Below are 18,668 nucleotides of genomic sequence, written 5' to 3'. Positions count from 1 at the left end.
TTAAATACCTGATACCATACCTCGTCATAACTAAAGAAAAGTTGAGCAAACAGAATTGAAGGTAAAATTTTATTTCTGACCAGAGTAACATAAAAGGTTTGTTTTCCATGCTTCAAAAAGAAAAAAAACAAAAAAGGTCTTAAGCAACTCTCTGGCTTGTCTCTCGTTCCCTGCACATCCCAACTTCATGCTTCACTTTCCCTAAACCCGTGGGGAGCTACAAGACAGGCAGCCTCGACACAGAAACCAAGCAGGGACAGCGCCAGGGCCACAGAGCGACTCCCTGGGCGCGAGCACGCAGCTCAGCACGCCGTCTGCCCTGACAACGCCTGAGTGTTACAGAGCCTTGGCAAGTCCTGCCTACTTCACTCTGTGCAAATCCCTTAATATGGGCTGTGGGGAGAGGACTCTGAGACGAACAGAAAGGTTGGACCTTAACCCATAGAAAAAAGGCTTGGAAAGCTTGGAATTTAACTAGAAGTTTAGAACTTGGTCTTGTGCTCCACTTACAATTTCTCAGTTATCCACTGCATGACACACTTGGACACTGACCTGTGCTTCTGAAAAGGCCCTCTGGCTCCCGGAGACTTCACTTCTTAGTAACAGTTAGACCTGCCATTCTTTAGAGACCAAGTGCTAACTGAAATTACACAACTCCAAAGAAGCCTACAGGTCAAGTCATTCTTAACACATACCGCTCTCACTGGCGGACTCAGTGCCTCCAGTTTCCATTCCTTCTTTACTATTTAACAATGTAACAAACACACTTCTAATTTTTTTTCTACACTAACGGATGTTTCCACAAGAATTATAAAATTTAAGTGTCTAGTGCCTAGTGTCTTATTTTCTCTTTGGCAACTACTGTTGCTTGGACAGTCTTTACTTTTCCCCCTTTTATTAGAGGAAAAAACCACCTGACAGAGGGCATATCAAATGGGAGTCGGGAATACCAGGTATGTCCCTGCCCATTGATTCGGTCCCTGAGGTAGTTGTGTATCAGTCCTCACAAAGGACACCTGCCGTGTATGCGTCACCTCGCAAGCAGTTCAACACAACGCCTAACTCCCTCACCCAGCCTCTGAGGGCCACACACCCGCATGGCTCTTTTGGGGTATTTGACGGTTCAGATCAAGAGGTCCTGTGTGGAGTTCTCTAACATTCCTCATCGTTCGGGATGGCACTGTGGTTACAGAAGGCTGGTTTTCAAGTTGCAGGTTTTATTGGTCTTAAAGATTTCAAGACCCTCCAGCATCATCTGTTTAAACAAAAAGAAAGGAATACCAAAACATTAAAGTTGACCTTAAAAAGGTATCTGCCATGGGATTTTTATTTCAAAAACTGATTATGGTTTTTCTTATGTGCTAAAGACTTTGAAAATACCTCCATAATGGAAATAGTGGCCACTGTCTAAAAATGGCTTTCTGAGTTATAAATACCACCACAGGACAAAGTAAATGATAACATTAGATTTACAAAGCTCTATGGAAGTCTCGACCCGAGAATGTGAGTGCTTCTCCCCTTCTCAGCGGACTGGAAGTGAGGGGCGATTTCAGCACACACAGGGCGGGAGCCTGTTGACTTGTAGACAAGAGTGAAGGTTCAGGGTATGTGCACAACGGGACTGCCTGCAGGTGGGAGCCTGCTGTGCTGCTCTGAGCCCTCCAGCCTGCACGTATGGCCAGCAGCACTGAGAAGATGAACCCTGGTCTCACCCACATGCAGAGCAGGACAAAGCTTTCCGTAAGAAAGACCAGAGGGCGCGCTCTACACAGACAGACCTGCTTGGAGAGGAGGCTGCCGGTGTGGGTGCTGGCATCCAGCGGATCCCCGAGGAGCCCACAGACTGGCTTGCCCACTGCTCTGGAGCCAAGTCCACCAGGCCGTCCGCCCTGCTGCCCTATACACACACCACCAATTCAGAGGGCGGCCTGGGGCAGAAAAGCTAGGCATATGCAGCAGCAGCCACGGCAAATCCACACGGCAGACTGCGGCACAGTCACCCGGGCCCACCTTCTTCCTAAATGCCGGCAGGCAACTGAGGAGCCCCAGACATGGGGGAAACACGCAGCAGGAAGGAGACTAGAGGAAGAGAGTCTCTTGTCCTGGAGGGAACAACTCAAAGAACACTAGTTTTATTTTTTTTATTTAGTTACAGATGTCCCTAACTACTGGATTCACAATCCAAATATTTGCTAAAAGTCTGCAAAGAATTTTATCCAAAATACTATCAAAATGGAATTCTTCCTCTAAAGATATGTGCACTGAAGTTGTGCAAAATGTAAGGGGGGTGGGCGCAGTGTCAGCCGCGGTTGGAACTCAGCCAGCCCCTCAAAAGGCTCGTCAACACACACCGCCACCACCGCCACCACGGCCAGCCAGCAGGAGCCACCACCTCACCTGTCTCCTCCTCCCACCGGGCCCAACTCACTCTGCAGGCAGCCACTGAGAAAACTGCCATGTTTGCTTACTTGTTTAATGTTTATTATGAATTTTTATATCCATAACAAACTATTTCAACAGTCCACGTCCCTTGTGGTGTAGAAGGAAGATGCAGTATCACAGTACTGCTCAAACGTATGCACTGCGGACCTAATTGAAATGTTAGGTAAGTAACTGGTAGCACGTTAAATGCTTCATAGCCCTCCGAAATTCCTGGTGGATTATTATATTGGTGTTTAAGAGTGTTTTACTGAGGTTTTCTCATCTAATAAAAAATAAACTCTGTTATCCAAAACTCCTCTATTCTAATGTTTTCAGGAACAGAGTAGTCAGATAACCAGGGAAGTCTCTGGTATCTCTAGAGATTTGAAAAGATACCGTAGTCCTAAAACAACAGATGCTGTGAGAAAAACTAAATCAGAAAACAAGAGCTCTCAGAAATGAACAGTAACACCCAAAATAAAAATTTAACACCCAAAATTAAAAAGAAAAGGGTGGAACATATTTTGAGAATCCTCCAGAAAGTTTTTGAAGAAAATTAAGACATTAGAGAAAACACAGTAGAAATCAGTCCAGGAGGTCCCAACTAATATGACTGAAGGAAGAGGGAACGGAGGAGCCCGATTATTCCAGAACTGGAGGGAAGAAAACACTGAGCAAGGTATATAAAAACCTTGCTCACCTATACACATCCTCATGAAGTTTCTAAATAGCAAGGAAAAAGAAGATCCTAAAAGCTTCCAGAAGAGAAAGGACGGGTCACCTACAAATCACAGAGACCTGGGTTGCAGCAAACCCTCTTCAACAGGAAACCTGGCCGCTTAAGACAGCGGAGTTCCAAGGGGGAATCATGAATGAAGAATCCCACGCTCCAACCAACAGTGATGAGCCGGTCCTCGGGGGGCTGCGGGCTGTGGGGGCTACCGGAGGAGGTTCTGGCAGCAGTGGGTGCGGTGGGCAGAAGGCAGACCTGGGCGGTAATCCAGGACAGCAAGGAAGGGGGCTCCAGGGTGACACGCCTGCAGGTGGTCAGGGGATGACTCGGAAAATGAGGGGCAGTATGACTGAGCGAATACGTACATTTAAAAACGTTGTGAAATGTGATTTTTGGGGGACAATGAGGAGAAAAGAAACTCCCCCCCAAAATAAAAGCAACACAAACACCACCAATACGCAACAACCAAAAATGGGAGCGTGATTAATGGAACGTTAGGGAAAGAAACACACTGGCCCTTGATTCTAAGAACACGTCCTGCAGCTGGCACAGCAGTCACGGCACTGGACCCATGAACACAACACACAGCTGGCTGACCAGGAAAAATACTTCCTGTGTTTTTGAGCAACTATTGTTTTCCAACTTTTAGAACCGACCTATAGACAAACTGGAGGGCTTCTTTCCCCTCAGTCCGTGACCACGATGATCAACACTGACGATGTAAAAACTGGTGGGCTTTGGGAAGTGAGACGAGGAAGGGGAGGCGAGAAGGGTAGGGGCCGCTACAGCTGCATCTTCATATCGAGAGGTCAGAAAACATAAGTGCACTATTTAAAGAATGAGAAAGTACAGACTAGGGAAACCTGGAAGAAAGAGAGGGAGGGAATGCTAGATCCCCCTTCCTAGGGGTGACAGAGATTGTCTATTTAAATAAACAGTTCAACTAAATATTTAAATAGTTTAAATCTCATTCAGTGATAGAGGTAACAAAAAACACATGATTAAAAGTGGTTTTCTCTGGAAACTAAGGACATAAATCAGGATAGTGGTCACCCTCGGGTGGTGAGGGAGTGACTAAAAAGTGATGGGGCTTGGGGCAGGCAGGGGCAGGCTCCTGACACCGTTTCGTTTCTTGAACTGGAGGTAACCAGGGAGTTTTCGCAATTGTGTATTCACTTTGTGAAAACTCACTGGGCTGCTTACAATTTGTGTACTTGGCGAGTTTTTCTTCAATAACATGCTAACTTAAATAAACAGAAATTGTTAAAGTAGGAACCTCTGGGCAGTTGGAATGATCTATGTATCATTCCTTCCACTAAGAGGCTGGGGTATTAAAGCAAAGCACTATGACTGAAAACACCTCCAAATAAGGCCAATCTGCAAAAAAGAAAAGACATTACAGGGCTTCCCTGGTGGCGCAGTGGTTAAGAATCCACCTGCCAACGCAGGGGACACGGGTTCAAGCCCTGGTACGGGAAGATCCCACATGCCACGGAACAGCTAAGCCCGTACGCCACAACTAATGAGCCTGCACTCTAGAGCCTGCGAGCCACAACTACTGAGCCCACGTGCCACAACTACTGAAGCCCGTGCGCCTAGAGCCCGTGCTGTGCAACAAGAGAAGCCACCGCAATGAGAAGCCCGCACTCGCTGCAATGAGAGAAAGCCTGTGCGCAGCAACAAAGACGCAACGCAGCCATTAATAAATAAATAATTTTTTTTAAAAAAAGAAAAGACGTTATACCAGTATCTGATTGTCTGAGTTTCTTTGAAACTTCAATTCCATTTTCTTCTAACTTCCTCTTTGCACAGTCCTGGCATGCATTACCTGAAAGATGAAAACTTTCATTAAAAAACTTATCTAAGAATGGCTATCATCAAAAAGAACATAAACAACAAATGCTGGCAAGGATGTGGAGAAAAGGGAACCCTTGTACACTGTTGGTAGGAATGTAAACTGGTGCAGCCACTGTGGAAAACAGTATGGAGGTTTCTCAAAAAACTAAAAATAGAATTACCATATGATCCAGCAATCCCACTCCTGGGTATATATCCGAAAAAAACAAACTCTAATTGGAAAAGATACATGCACCCCGGTGTTCATAGCAGCATGATTTCAATTGCCCAGATATGGAAGAAAGTGCAAGTGTCCATCAACAGATGAATGGATAAGGAAGTTGTGGAATACATCTTGGAATACTACTACTCAGCCATAAAAAAAGAACAAAATGTTGCCATCTGCAGCAACATGGATGGACTTGAAGGACATTATGCTAAGTGAAATAAGTCAGACAAAGACTGCATGGTATCACTTACACGTGGAATCTAAAAAATATAATAAACTAGTAACAAAAAAGCAGACTCACTGATATAGAGGACAAACCAGTGGTTACCAGTGGGGAGAGGGAAGGGGGGAGGAGCAATATAGGAGTAGAGGATTAAGAGGTAAAAACTATGAGGTGTAAAATAAGCTACAAGGGTATATTGTACAACACAGGGAAAATAGCCAGTATTTTATAATAACTATAAATGGAGTATAACCTTTCAAAATTGTGAATCACTATATCGTACACCTGTAACATATAACATTGTACAGCGACTATACTTCAATTTAAAAAATTGTTTTAATTTAAAAAACACCTATCTGATTTTACTGAAGCACTGACCAACTAATCCCCACCATAAGCTACAGATATCTATCAAGTTAATGCTTTTTTCAAAAGAAATGGATGACTCTGGGAGTCAGAGAACGCAGCTAAAATAAATGCGTCCTTTCCCATGGAGATAAGGGAGAAACGGAAAGCTGAGCGCGCCTGTTTCACAATTCCTTAACTGAAGCCCATGCGGCACTACCAAGTTTCTATCTGTGGCTCTGCTGAGAGGGGCAGGGAAACCGGGGCTGCAAGGCCTCCGGCTCCACTGACCAGAGCCCCTTCTAACCCAAGTGACTGACCAGCGTGGGGAAACCTGGCACTACGTTCACCCCAGGGTGGACGCCGGGAGCCTCTGAGCGCAGTCGTACCTGGTCAACTCATAAATGGGCAGAGTCGAGCCCTGCAAGATGAGTATGGACATTTCAACCACGTGGTAGATAGAAAATTTTACACCAACACTTAGAACCCTTGCAATTAAAATCTCTGAAGGGGATGGGTCAAATTATGCACCACCACGTGTAAAACAGAGAGCTCGCGGGAACCTGCGGTACAGCACGGGGAGCTCAGCTGGGTGCTCTGTGATGACCTAGGTCGGGGGGCGGGGGGAGGGAGGGCCAAGAGGGAGGGGGTATGTGTATACATGGAGCTGGTTCACTTCATTATACGGCAGAAACTAACACAACACTGTAAAGGGATTATATCCGATTAAAAAAAAAAACTAACTACATCTTAGACCCAACGGTATGATACAAGTAGACTCCTGTTCTAATTCCCCCGGACTCTTGGTTCCAGGACAGGAAATTATTCCTGGCACCAGTGGATGGCCCACGTTTGACAGAGCTGCTTCCCAGTTCAAGGGACCGTCATGCAGGTGTTGCCATCTATCATCTCTGGCGGGGCTGTCCTGACGCAACACGGGCTAAGTATTCCATGTGAGAAACACATCTATGATTTTATAAGTAAGAGCAGGAAAACACTGGAACCCGCAGGCAAAAAGCAGGCTGGCAAAAGCCGAGATGTGCTTTACCGAGCAACGTGGTGCTGTCCACTCGACCGGCATCTGGGGAAGAGAGGAGAGCAGTCAGCAGAGGCCGCTCCACAGCGCTTCCTCCTCTCCACCCCCAGGGCCGACGTGAGGGCTGAACCCCGACGTGTGAAGCCCCCGAGCCGGCCCGGGCACGGGGAGCTGCCACCACGACTGCGGTTGCTGCTGACCCACCAGCCCCTCCCAGCAGGAGAAGCACCTCAAGAACACGCGTACAGACGTTCCTAAGGACACGGTCACACATTACAAGTCCAAACGGCCTTCAGCCCCCAGCAGCCTGTCAAGTCCACTCAGCTGCCAGGGTCTGGAAAAGGGGGCCTGGGTGGGGACAGGAGGCCCCGCCAGCGGCGGCAGGCGCGGGAGCCCCGGGCGAGGCCCCGTGGGTCAGGAGCGGCAGCGCCAGCGCGCAGGCCCGCGCAGGGACACCCTGAAGGCATGTTCCACTCTGCTGTCAGTCCAGGACCCCAGCCCCAGCTTCAAAATACCTGGGCACTAACTCTCTGAGCCTGTCTCATCAGCTCTAAAATCATCTACTTAGTAGCAGTGGATACTGTGACCAAAAGTGAAATAAGGTCAAGGATGTAAAATTCACAGCAGTGTGTAACACAGCAAGTGTCGGCTCCCTGCTCTTTCCCTTAGTAAAAAAAAAGTAGACTGCCACCCTAATGACACTTTTATTAATGTGAATGCAACTTAAGTCAGTCCATCTTGCTAATTATTAGCAATTCGGAAAAGGACTAGTGGGAAGCTAGACTGCTAGACTATCTGTGCATTTGGTTCCCGTGATCTTCGCGTTATCTCTAGTCTTCAAGTTCATGGCCGGTCACATGCAGGCAGCTTTGTGGTTAACCCAATTCCACTGCGTGGGTGACTATGTCTGGGTTTCCTATTACCGTGACATGACAGCCAATACAGACCTCTTGAAGTCTGCCGTCATCCGTGTTTTATGACACCAAACTCCAAGCCACGAACCGCCCTTATGGCAAGACGAGCAATTTAAGTGCTCACTTCTCTTGGTTGTTCCTGGCAGATGATCAATTCCCCAAAGGGCCAAGGAAAATTACTTAAAAGGTGTGCTGCACTCAGCAGAACAGGGAAAAGATGTTATTTAAAAAAGAAAAGTCTTCATGAAATCATTTTGTGCTGCCGTGTTTTAACTTTTAAAATGTAGTGACAGGATAAAGGTATGAGGTATCTGCATCTCTCAGGCTGTCACTATCACAGCTGATGAAGCCGGCTGGGCAGTTTTCTTTCTTGGTTAAGGTAATCTGAAGCATGGCACGTCATCTGTGACGAGCAGATGCGTACAACTATATGCACAGCTTTGACGGTAACGTTCTATTTATACGCTACTACTGTCACACCAATAACCCTAATCTTCTATTTTTAAAGTACACAGAGACGTTAAGAAAAATAATAACTAGAAGACTGGTAAATCTAATGGCATGTAAAATTACCTCTCAATTTTATTTTATGGTATGTAATTTATATCTACAAAAAAGGGGGAAAAAATGGAAGAATCCTATCAGATTGGCATCGTGAACAGTGAAAAAAGAAAGCCCATACCTGGACTGCGCTGTTTGCAGATCTGAGTGGCAAGGTCTTGCACATACCCCGGAAAGTAGTCAAAGCAGTCCCCGTAGGACACGACTTTGATCCCGCGCAGAAGCATGTCTGCCTGCTGCTTAAAGAAATGGTCTTCGCTCTCCTTGAGCACAACCATGTAGTGCTCCAAATCCGCCTTGTCCGGCACCGAATAAAGGAAGAGGGCCTGGAATATCTGATCACGGAGGGTCTCTCCGCAGCCCACAAACAGAAAGGATTTGGTGCGGTACAAGTTCTGAAGAGCTTCCTGTGAAAGAACCAGCGAGGAGGTCGAGATGCTCATCTGCGAGTGAGTGAGCTCTTACGACGTGAAGTAGATGTTTGTGAGTTTAAATCGTTGCTCCCTAACCGGCCTTTCCCAAGAGCCACAGAGGAGCAAAGTTAGAAAAGCAGCAAAAGGAAGGGAGCCCCTTCCTCTCCAAGCCAGGGCAAGCGGCCCAGGCCCCAAATCCACGTCCCCAAATCCGTGCAGATGCGCTACTGCCCACCCCTCCCCACCCACCATCTTGTCAGCGTAGTCACTCAATTCAAATCTTCTACATTTATGTACAATTTTAAATGATTAAAACATAAAATAAGAGCATGAAATTTTCTTTCAGCTCTGAGCTGTGCATATGTAAGGCCCTGGAATTGACCTCTGTCCCAGTGAATCACAGGTGGGAACTCTGCGGAGAGGGGCCTGGCCTCGGAAGAATAGGGTTTTGGGGAGCGCGGGCAGGAGAGCTGAGGAGGAGACCAGTGACAAGGACCCAAGGGGGTGGGCGTAGAGGGACACAAAGATTATTAGCGGGGTCGCTCAGGCACGCAGAGAATCACCAGTTCCGACACCCAAACACCTCAGAGAGAGGTGCAGTAGCGGCAAGGTGAGGGCGTCACCCCTGTGCCCGGGGCAGAGGGCGAGGGAGGGAGGGCCTGACACTGCGCTCAACAGCGAATCAGTGAAGACCTGTGGTTTCTTAAGTGCCGTAACAAATGAGTTTATAAAAGCCAGCAGGCAGTTTCTCCACACTTCATTTTGTCCAGGATATCAAACAAGCCTCACAGAGAATGAAATTTTAAAACTAGGTTTTGAAAGCTAAAAGAGATTGCTAAATAGAGAAGGGGAAGGAGATGCCTGAATGAACAGAGAAAAAAGATGAGTAGAGAGGAGTGGCCAGAGAAGAGCGCTGTAGACCGTGCGGGGGCTGTGAGTCATGCTGAGGCGACGTAACTGGAACCCTGAGTAAGAGGATCACGGAAAGTCCACTGAGCGTCTATTCAAGGTGCCAGGCCCTGTGCCGGGCCCTGGAGACAGAGCTGAGAGCAGCGGCGTGACCCGAGGGGCAGGAGGCCTGGAGGCCAGGAACCTGCTCAGACCACCGCCACTGCTGGCTAGCGGCCGCCACGCAGCCCCAGGGGTACGACCAGTGCCTAGTCAGGATGCGCGTACCATGACTTCCGGGTCTTGGGTAACGTCTTTGTATCCCGACAGGTCCAACACCATCCCGCAGGGATCTGTGTATAAGCCGTGAATGTGAAGAACTCCGTATTTGATGTGTCCTCTAGCCCACTGAAGGACCTAGCAAAGCGCAAGCCAGACAGAGGAAGAACACTGGTATTTAAAACAGGTGTAAGAGGAAAATACCCACAGTGACTCATGGCCTCTCAAGCCTACCTGGGAAACAGGAAGAGATGCTTCAGTTTATATCTTTAAACCTAAGAGAAACTCAGGTGTTAAATGCTAGCTATTCCTGTCCTGCCATATCGAAAAGAACTTTTTCAGACACCGACACTGTTAAGTAGAAAATACCTTTAACATCCCAGATTATAGCACACTGTCAAGACTGATGAGTTTAGGGAGATGATGAAGGCTTTCACTTCTAAGTCACATGTTTTATTTTAATTACTGCTAGGTATACAATGTTTGTACACCCAGAAAAAATATACATATACAGAAAAAATAATTTATCAAATAGCTCTAAACTGGCTTCATTTCAAGATACAGAAGATGCACATCACGTATATTCCTTTTATCTCCACGCCACGGGCTCTCACATCAGCGGGCCGGACTGACAACCCCAGACAAATGGACTAACCCCCGCCCCTGCCCCCCACGAGCAGGCGGAGGAGCCAGCACTTCTGTTCCCTGCCACATGCAGCTTACTTCAGAGGCCCTCGGTACAGCAGGGAGCAGCCCCGCAGACGGCGCCACGCTGCTCCGACACGGGAGCAAGGTGTCCTGCCACGTGTCACGGGGGGCCCGCTCGAGGCGTCGCCCGGGGCCCCGTCACAATTCCTCAGCCAAGCGCCGGGAGACAGGCTGCCTAAGGGCAGCTCCCACACTTCTCCGGGTCCCGAGTAAGACAGCATCACAACGGGCCTCGATGTCCCTGCGTGTGGAGCGGGGCTGGGACCCCCTGCCTGCCAGCAGTGAAGCAGGTACAGGCAGCGGCCGTAGCCAGTAGGGATCGTACAAATCCACAGGCACACATGGCGCACAAGAAATACAAGCGATGCAATGAAACTGTGGTCAACCTTAGCAATAAAAGAAATAAAAGCGTAAAATGTGCACCTTTCCAACAGGAGAAATGTGTTTTGTTAGGTTTTTTAGTAACGCCTCGTGCTGGCAAGACATGGGAGACGGAGTCCCCCTCACACAGCTGCAGGAGTGTAGACTGGAAATCCTTCTGGAGAACACGTGGGTGATTCACATCGTTTGTCTTTAAAATGGTCATACCCTTTGACCCTAACAAGTTCTCCAGGAACTTATCAAAAGTGTAGGAATTTTCACTGTAGCATCATTTATAGTTGTGAAAATATGCTCACAATGATAACTATAATCTAGTCTCACAATGAAATTACGTTTAAAACCATGCTTTTAAAGACAGTCTGATGACAGGAAGATGCTCACAGTATAATGTTAAGGGGAAAATGTCAGCACAAAAGTTTGGCGTGCGCTGCAGCCCGGTGTGTTCATTAATAAATAAACAAAATAAATTAATAAATAAACAAAATTAACCAAAATTCACAGCGACAGGACTGCAGGTGATCTTGCTTTCCTGAACTACAGCCTTTACCACCCACATCTCCTACAACGACAGAGCCCTTGCGGGTGTGCAGGACACAAGCAGACCGGAAGCCGGGCAGGCAGACGAGGGGTCCTGAGGAGCTGGCGGCAGCGCCCTGTCCCAGGCCCTTCATGTGTCGTTCCAGTGGGGAGAGGAGCCTCCGCGAGCAGACAGCACCCTTCCTATGGGGCCCTCTGCTGGGAGGTGACAGCCCGTGCCACACCACAGCAGCAGTGCAAACATGCCTGCGCCTCCGCCTCTACTCCCGCCTCCCGCCCCGGCGGCCGGCCCACACCTTGGTCTTGTCCTTCAGATCCAGAGACACCATGGGCTTGTTGTGCTGTTGCCCGAAGATCTCCAGCAGGTTGTCATAGTTGGTGGTCAGCACCATGGTGCCCCTCTCCATCAAGCTGAGGATGGACTGCAGCACCAGCGGGCTCTGGATGTGCTGCTCCAGGTTGTCGAACACCTCCAGCAGGCAGTCCTGGAAGAAGCTGGGCTTGGAGTCGCCCGTGCGCTACGGAGAGGTGGACCCGGAGTTATAAAACCGCCGGCTCTCAGCCACCACCGAGCACCTAGGCAGGCGACAGTACTCTAGGCACCAGGGATGCAGTCGTTTTTTAAAAAAGAGAAAACGGCTGACCTTGTAGAGTTTCTGAAACCCTGGGGGAGGGAGGCAGGTAACGTGCAAACACGTCAGCAGTGATACACGCTGCGGGGAAGCCCAGCAGAGAAGGGGGCTCGCTGCCGCGCGGCAGAGCTGCCGCGCGGCAGAGCACAGACGGGCCGGTGGTCCCGGACGGCCTCGGAGCAGAGCGCCGGAGGGAGGGAGGCAGCTCTGGAGAGGGTGGTCCAAGCGGGGGAGGAGCCAGCACCAGGCACTGAGGTCAGAGCGCAGGTGGGGCTGAGGGCGGGAGAGGAGTGAGGGCATGTGCCACAGGTGAGGCCAGACAGCTGACCTGGAACCAGATCACGTGGGGCCCTGAAGCCCACAGTGAAGACCGGGGCTCCCTCCCCGTCCGCGGGAGCCACAGAGGCACTGGTCTCCTCCGCCTTGCTGCTCTGGGGAACTGGATGAAAGACAGCGTGTCATGCTGCTGAGAGACCGAGCAGGGTCAGGAGTGGGACTGGGCCCCCGGATGTAGCACCAGAGGTCACTGGTGGCCTTGACCAGAGCGGCTTCAGGGGATCCTGGCCGGGCTGGGTTCCGAGGGGAGGTGAGCGGATACAACAGCCCCTGAAGAGCTGTGCTGTGAAGGGGATCAGAGAGATGGGGTGTGGCGCCAGGAGGATGCTTCACGCACTCCCAGCATGAGCGCCCCTCAGCCAGCCTTGCCCCGGGGCCAGCAGGACGGCGGTAGAGCCTGACCCGTGCATTCACGTGAAACGCCTCTGCCGGCCCCTGCCCGCCCCCGGCACCACCGCCATCGGCCTCGGGAGCGTCCACCAGAGCCCCCCACGTCCTCCCAGGTGGTCGCTCATCCCAGGGCTCGGTGCTCCCTCTTCCGAGACTCTCCTGTCCCTCCCCGCTCTGGAGACCCCGCGCTGTTCCCATCACGTGCTCTGTGAGCCTTCGCCTCCTTCTGCCCTGAAGACCAGCTCCCCACGTCCCTGGCACCGCACACTCCGGACCAGGGAGGATGCGAGGGTGGCATCCGCTCGCTGCCGAGTCTCTCCAGCTGCGCTTCTGTCACAGCTCACGCTGGGTTCACATCCACGCAGCTGATCCTTCCTATATCTAAATTCCTCCATCACCCTCCTCCAGCGATCCTGTCCCATCTCCACCATCCACACCCTAAACCTTATCATGACCAGCAGCAGGACCCTTTCCAGAAGCCCTGGCCGGCCTCTCCTTCCACCTGCCCAACTCTTAGCACCGCGGCTCCCAGGGGACTTCACCCCACCGGGACCCACGGCGCTGACCCACTGTCTCTCCCTCCCCCGCCAGCCTAACTTCTCCCATCACGCAGCCTAGATTCCATAATGTAACACTACAGTTACTCCTGAAATTCGCTTTCAACTTCCCCGCCCTTCCCTGGCTTTGCTGGAATCCTTGGGCGAAACCCCAACCCTGAGAAAACCAACTCTCCACTTACTCTGCACCTGTTCCCAACCCGCTGAACACGAGGAAAACACAACCATTCTGACTGCCTCACTTGAACTCTTTTTTTTATGGAAGTTCTCAAAAATACACAAAAGTAAAGAGGAGAATAAGATACGCTCCAAAGATTCACCTCCTTGACTAAACAAGCATCCACCTGGCTGGCCGCTATTTGAACGAACGGCCTCATCCGAGGGGTCCTTCGCTGGTCCATCGACTCTGCCCCTCCCTCTCCTGACAGGGCTCAGCAACTTCTTTAGAAAGGGCCCGGGAGCAAACTATTTTAGGCTTTGCAGGTCACATGGTCTCTGCTGCCAATACTCAACTCTGCCCTGAAGCATGAAAGCAGCCGCCCTAGACACTGTGCAAAGGAACGCAGAGCTCCATTTACAAAGCAAGCAGCACGAAAACCCTGCCCCATGGTGCTAGCTCCCCGTTAACACAGCACCCGCACCCGGCCTCGCCACCCAGACTCTGCTAAAGCCACGTATGGCCACACGTACAACTCCGGCCAATGCCATGCAAACAGAGCGGCTTGCATGGCAGCCCCCGTAAGGGAGGACGCACGGCCCCTCTGTCCCCTTCCCACTAGCTGGCAGGCACACATCATTTACGGCAGGAGTCGGGGCAGCTAACCTTGAGCATGAGGTGCGGGCTGCACGGTGAAGATGGCGGAGCCATAAACGGGGGCCCGGGTTCCCCACACCGTCAAGCCCCTGTGCTCCGCTGGGGCTGCCTACCCAGATGTTTATGTGAGAAATGTAAACGCAATCACAGTCAAGCCACGTACTTTTGGGTTTCTTTCTGCAGCAGCTGAAGTTCTGCGTACTAGTTCTCAGGCTTTCTTCTCGGTTAACCCTCAACATCTGCCCACCCCAACTCTCAGATGACGGCTATACTTCTTCAACAAACCTACGGGGAAGAAAGCTGCCTCGGGCCTCGGCCGCACGTCCAGCTCCCCGTGTGCGTCCTGCCCCATGACGACCTGGCTGTGACCTGTGTGAGCTCAGCCCTTTCTGCACCCGCCCCACTGGCTCCAGGGCATCACTCAGTGAGTGTCCCCTGTATCACCAACCGCTCTTCCTCTGCTAGATCCTTTCCACCTGCAGACAAAGAAGCTCCGTCTTCTCCCATCTTACAATGTCTGGGAAGCCCCAGTCGTGTGAAGGGACACAGCTGGCCTGCCTGCACCAAATGCAGACCTGTCTGCTCTGTCCCTTCGCTAAACGAGGGTGAGATCACCAGGCTGGTCCCCAGAGCAGCACGGCGACCTCCCTGAGACAAGCCCCCTATCCAGGCTCTGTTTAACAAGGACTGTTTTAGGAGCCCACACTGTGCTCGGCACCCCCTCTGTTTAAAGGGACGATACTCTGATGAACTGAAAGATTTCTGGCTTGTCAGCCCAACTCGGTGAGAAACAGACACGATGCAGGCTTGGAGAAGGCTAAACGCTAGACTCATTCACCAACCTGGCCCACCTGACGCACTTGTGTGAAAAGACTTACAGGGGACATCTTCCGGATAAGGTCATGGGCGACAACCAGTAGGTCCCCGTCCTTGGTCACCTTCCTGCGGAACTCGGCCACGTCCCCGGGGTGCAGCACCTCGAGCTGCTCCGCGGCCTCGATGATGGCCTCGATGCAGCTCCTCCACGAGCACAGGGCGGGGATCCCTGGGGCCGCGGCGGCACTGACTCCCGTCCCCATGACCAGGAGCAGCTCCTGGGGCTGTTTCCGGATGAGGCTTTTTAAAAACTTTCTACTTAAAAACAAGGGAGGGAAAGAATGAAAGCCAACGTGGAAGTACTGCAACCACGAAGGAAACATGCAGTCTGGGAACATCCGAGGCGTCAGGTCAAACACAGCCCGTGCTGGACACAGATACACACGCCACGTCCCCCCAGTTACACTAACCGCAAGACGGAGCCTGTGTCTTTTTCTTTTTGTGTGTTAATCTCACATGTTCTATCCTCATTCCTAAGGGACTTGGGACAGTACTGTCTTATTCATCTCGAGTGCCCCATAGTGTTGAGCACACGCTTAAGTGATACGTATTTGTACACAAGAAATCTCAGCAATTTAAATTCCTTTAAAGCTGCAAAGGGCTTGTAAATACAGACTATGGTGATAAAATGATCCCTGATTACAGGGACAGAAAAGAAAACTCCTGGCAAAATGCTGGTCCTCTGCAACCCACCCCCTGGCAAGCACCCCCTTCTCCTGCGTCACTTCACAGAAGTGTAACCCGCCCACTCCCAGTCAGAAGTTTCTTTCCTGTGAAACGTGGCACCCCCAGCCTTAGACGTGACCCTCTGGTCACCTGCTGCTCGGTATGGAGGCCAGGCGACCGTCGCCTCCTTGGGCAGAAAGAGAGCTGCCTCTGCAAACGTTCCTTACTTTGGAGCAGAAGGTAGTTACCTGGCCCCGGAGACGCCCTCCCCAGCTGGTGTTCTCACTTCGCTCACCCTCCCAGGTACCAGATAACATATAAGGAGACTTGTGATGGAAGCTATACACCTGTTTGAGGGTGCAGTTGACTTCATTTACCTTGATTTTTGTTCACTTCTGTCTGTTGTCTTTTCCACGGAATCCATCTGTAAATCCTAAAGAGATTCAGAAGCAATCGGTCAGAAGCAACTTCCACTTCCCAGATGAACGTTCTCTTAATAGTACCCTGGAAGAGAGATGAGGTGGAATTAAAATCAAAGGTCTTGGAGCTTTCTTTAAATTAGAATAACTGAAAAGCATCGTGTACAAGAACATACACCCAAAATAGTTCCTAAGCCCCCATTCCTAATTCTGTGACTTAACAGGCCAGGCAAAGTCTCAGACCCAGATTCTGCAAAGCCCGACATTGGAGGGAAAATGAAGGGAAACTAGTGTGAGGGAGCGCAGGTGGTGCAGCGGTTCAGCGCTGGGTGTTTTCACTGCCCCTTCATGACTCTGCTCCAGAACCGCTTCCAGGTGACACGAACACAAACGACTTATCACGGAAGGAAGACAACGCAACGGCACGACAAAGTAAAGCCACACACACGGGTTTCCAGGCCTGTCCGAGCTCTCGAGGGCACCGAGCAGTGCACTGAGAGGGACCAGGACACGCCCAGCAAGTCTTCCGAGGAGACGCCAGGCCCCCCTTGGCCGTGCTGAAATCCAGTCCAAGGGAATAACCGAAGTAAAAGGTCAATTCTTAGCTTACATAAAACGCGACTCTCGAATCAGCCAGGTCTCTATTGCCAGACTATCTCCATGTTCTATCATTTTTCCAGAATCACATCCCCCCCCCCAATTCTCTACCTAACATTTACTGCAAAGAAGGAAATATACAGCAAAAAAAAAGATTAAAAAGCCCATAATCCTACTACCTACAAGCAATGACTGTTAGCATTTCTAGAGTTCCCTCTAGACTTTTTCCTTTAAAATTTTTACATCATTTGAGACCATAGGTCATATCCTACTTTTTTCATTCATTTTAATAAAAGTATTTCTCTTATGTTATTCAAAACTATTCCTAAATATAAGTGTAACAGCAACACACATGAAATTCTATCTTACTGATATGCTATCCTTTACTTTACCTACCTCCCCAATGTAGGGCATTACTATAACTCTGACAACCAACTCTGTGCACAAAGTTTTCGTCTATTTTGAAATTATTTATTTAGGAGAGATTTCTGACAAGCAGAATTGCTCAGCTAAAGAATATGAACTCTGTAAAGTATCTCAGCACATTACCGCCAAACTGCTTTCCAGAAAAGTGGTCAGCAGAACACCTAAGTGCCTGCTTTGCACAGCCTAACCAGCACTCATTGAAAACCACCTTTTCACATGTATAATCTTTTTTTTCCCCCTAAATTAGAATTAGGTCACCAAAAACAATTTTCCAGGGGAAGGAAACAAGGCTTAATCACTCTGTGCGCATCTTTAGATTTTAAAGCTCAACAGGATCCTAAGAACATCCCCTGGAAATGTACAAAGGACTCTGTGCAGGCGCCTGTGCACATCTCCCCCCAACCCCGCTCATGGGAAAGGGTCCAGAGCGCCCTTCAAACTCCCAAAGGTGTCTGTGACCTTCCCCCAAATGTTAAGAGACCAGTCTGCAGGCGAGGAAAGTGCGGCTCCCTGATGCCGTCCCCTGCCCAAGGCTGGTGCCCGGCCCCAACTCCTTCCCACTGTGGAGTTACTAACTGAGTCATCAAAGGTCAGATTGTTCCATTTCTGTTTTTATCTACTAGATATTTCCTAAGGAAAGGAATAGATATTGAGGTTTTCCACTATATTATATAATCCCGAGAATAAGCAACCTTGGGCCCCGGCCAGGAGATGTCAATGACTGACCTAACTATTCGTCGATCCTCAGTTCTAACAGCTATGAAATAGGAAATCCTGCTAACTGACCGAGTTTTGAAAGCTTGAGAACCTCTCATAGGAAAGATGCTCTGGATTCAACCTCTGGAGTCACAGAGCTCAGGAGGCCGCAGACTTCCTTTCTCAACCTTCCACCGCATGACGGAACTCAGAGTCCTTCCTGTTCAAGCCTGTGTGAAAGGTTAATACAAGATGCTTACTGGCTGACTAATCCAACTGCCCCCAATCCTGCTCCCCCACATAGTCTGCATCACTTGAAAACTGTTCCTCCTTCCCACCTGGAAAGGGGTCTTCTACCTCATCCTGCTCTGCAAGACATTTTAGAATATTTTTTAAACAGTCACTGGTCAACCGATGGCTTAAGAATCACATGCCCCAAACTGTCACCACTGTGAAGAACTTTCAAAATCTCTCTCCAGTTCTTTCAATTATTGCTCAGCTGCCTTCGATGCTCCATATACGTACGAAGGTAGACACAAATGGAAAACCTACACATTGCATTTACACATCTGCAAAAAGGTACGAACAAATTAAACTTTTGTGGGCTGGACTTAACTCCAGAATTAAGTGATTTCAAAGTTTTCCAAAAGAACAAGTTACCACTGCAAGCACTGAGCATGGACATAACAGGCGACAGCTTGCACTCCTGGCCGGTGGTTTGCCGGCTGGAGCGCTCAACACTCACTCGCCTCCCG

The 18,668-nt window shown here is 49.8% G+C and overlaps 1 protein-coding gene across 1 annotated transcript; it reads right to left on the bottom strand.

The window, feature by feature from the left end:
* Positions 1–42: 42 nt before the first annotated feature.
* On the bottom strand, positions 43–18,046 carry FAM118A (family with sequence similarity 118 member A). Its single transcript, XM_082850274.1, has 9 exons — positions 17,944–18,046; positions 16,153–16,279; positions 15,112–15,364; positions 11,801–12,022; positions 9,888–10,016; positions 8,420–8,705; positions 6,836–6,868; positions 4,899–4,982; positions 43–1,255 (listed from the first exon to the last, which is right to left on the bottom strand). The coding sequence occupies exons 2-9, from the start codon at positions 16,197–16,199 to the stop codon at positions 1,236–1,238; spliced, it is 1,074 nt and encodes a 357-aa protein (XP_082706400.1). The 5' UTR covers positions 16,200–16,279; positions 17,944–18,046; the 3' UTR covers positions 43–1,235.
* Between the last annotated feature and the right edge of the window lie 622 nt (positions 18,047–18,668).

The sequence above is a fragment of the Leucopleurus acutus genome (genome assembly GCF_964270905.1).
Source record: "Leucopleurus acutus genome assembly, chromosome: 11".
Classification (NCBI taxonomy): Eukaryota; Metazoa; Chordata; class Mammalia; order Artiodactyla; family Delphinidae; genus Leucopleurus; species Leucopleurus acutus.
Note: the sequence above shows the minus strand (reverse complement) of the source record. Positions and strands in the feature narration are given on the sequence as shown.

Bases quoted from the DNA above. Each gene is read 5' to 3' on its own strand.
- FAM118A (XM_082850274.1), bottom strand. From the start codon at position 16,199: ATGGATTCCGTGGAAAAGACAACAGACAGAAGTGAACAAAAATCAAG. The intron at 8,706-9,887 runs GTACGCGCATCC...GTTCTTTCACAG, and splicing joins CCCAAGACCCGGAAGTCATG to GAAGCTCTTCAGAACTTGTA. The intron at 4,983-6,835 runs GTAAAGCACATC...TTCATCTTTCAG, and splicing joins GGACAGCACCACGTTGCTCG to GTAATGCATGCCAGGACTGT.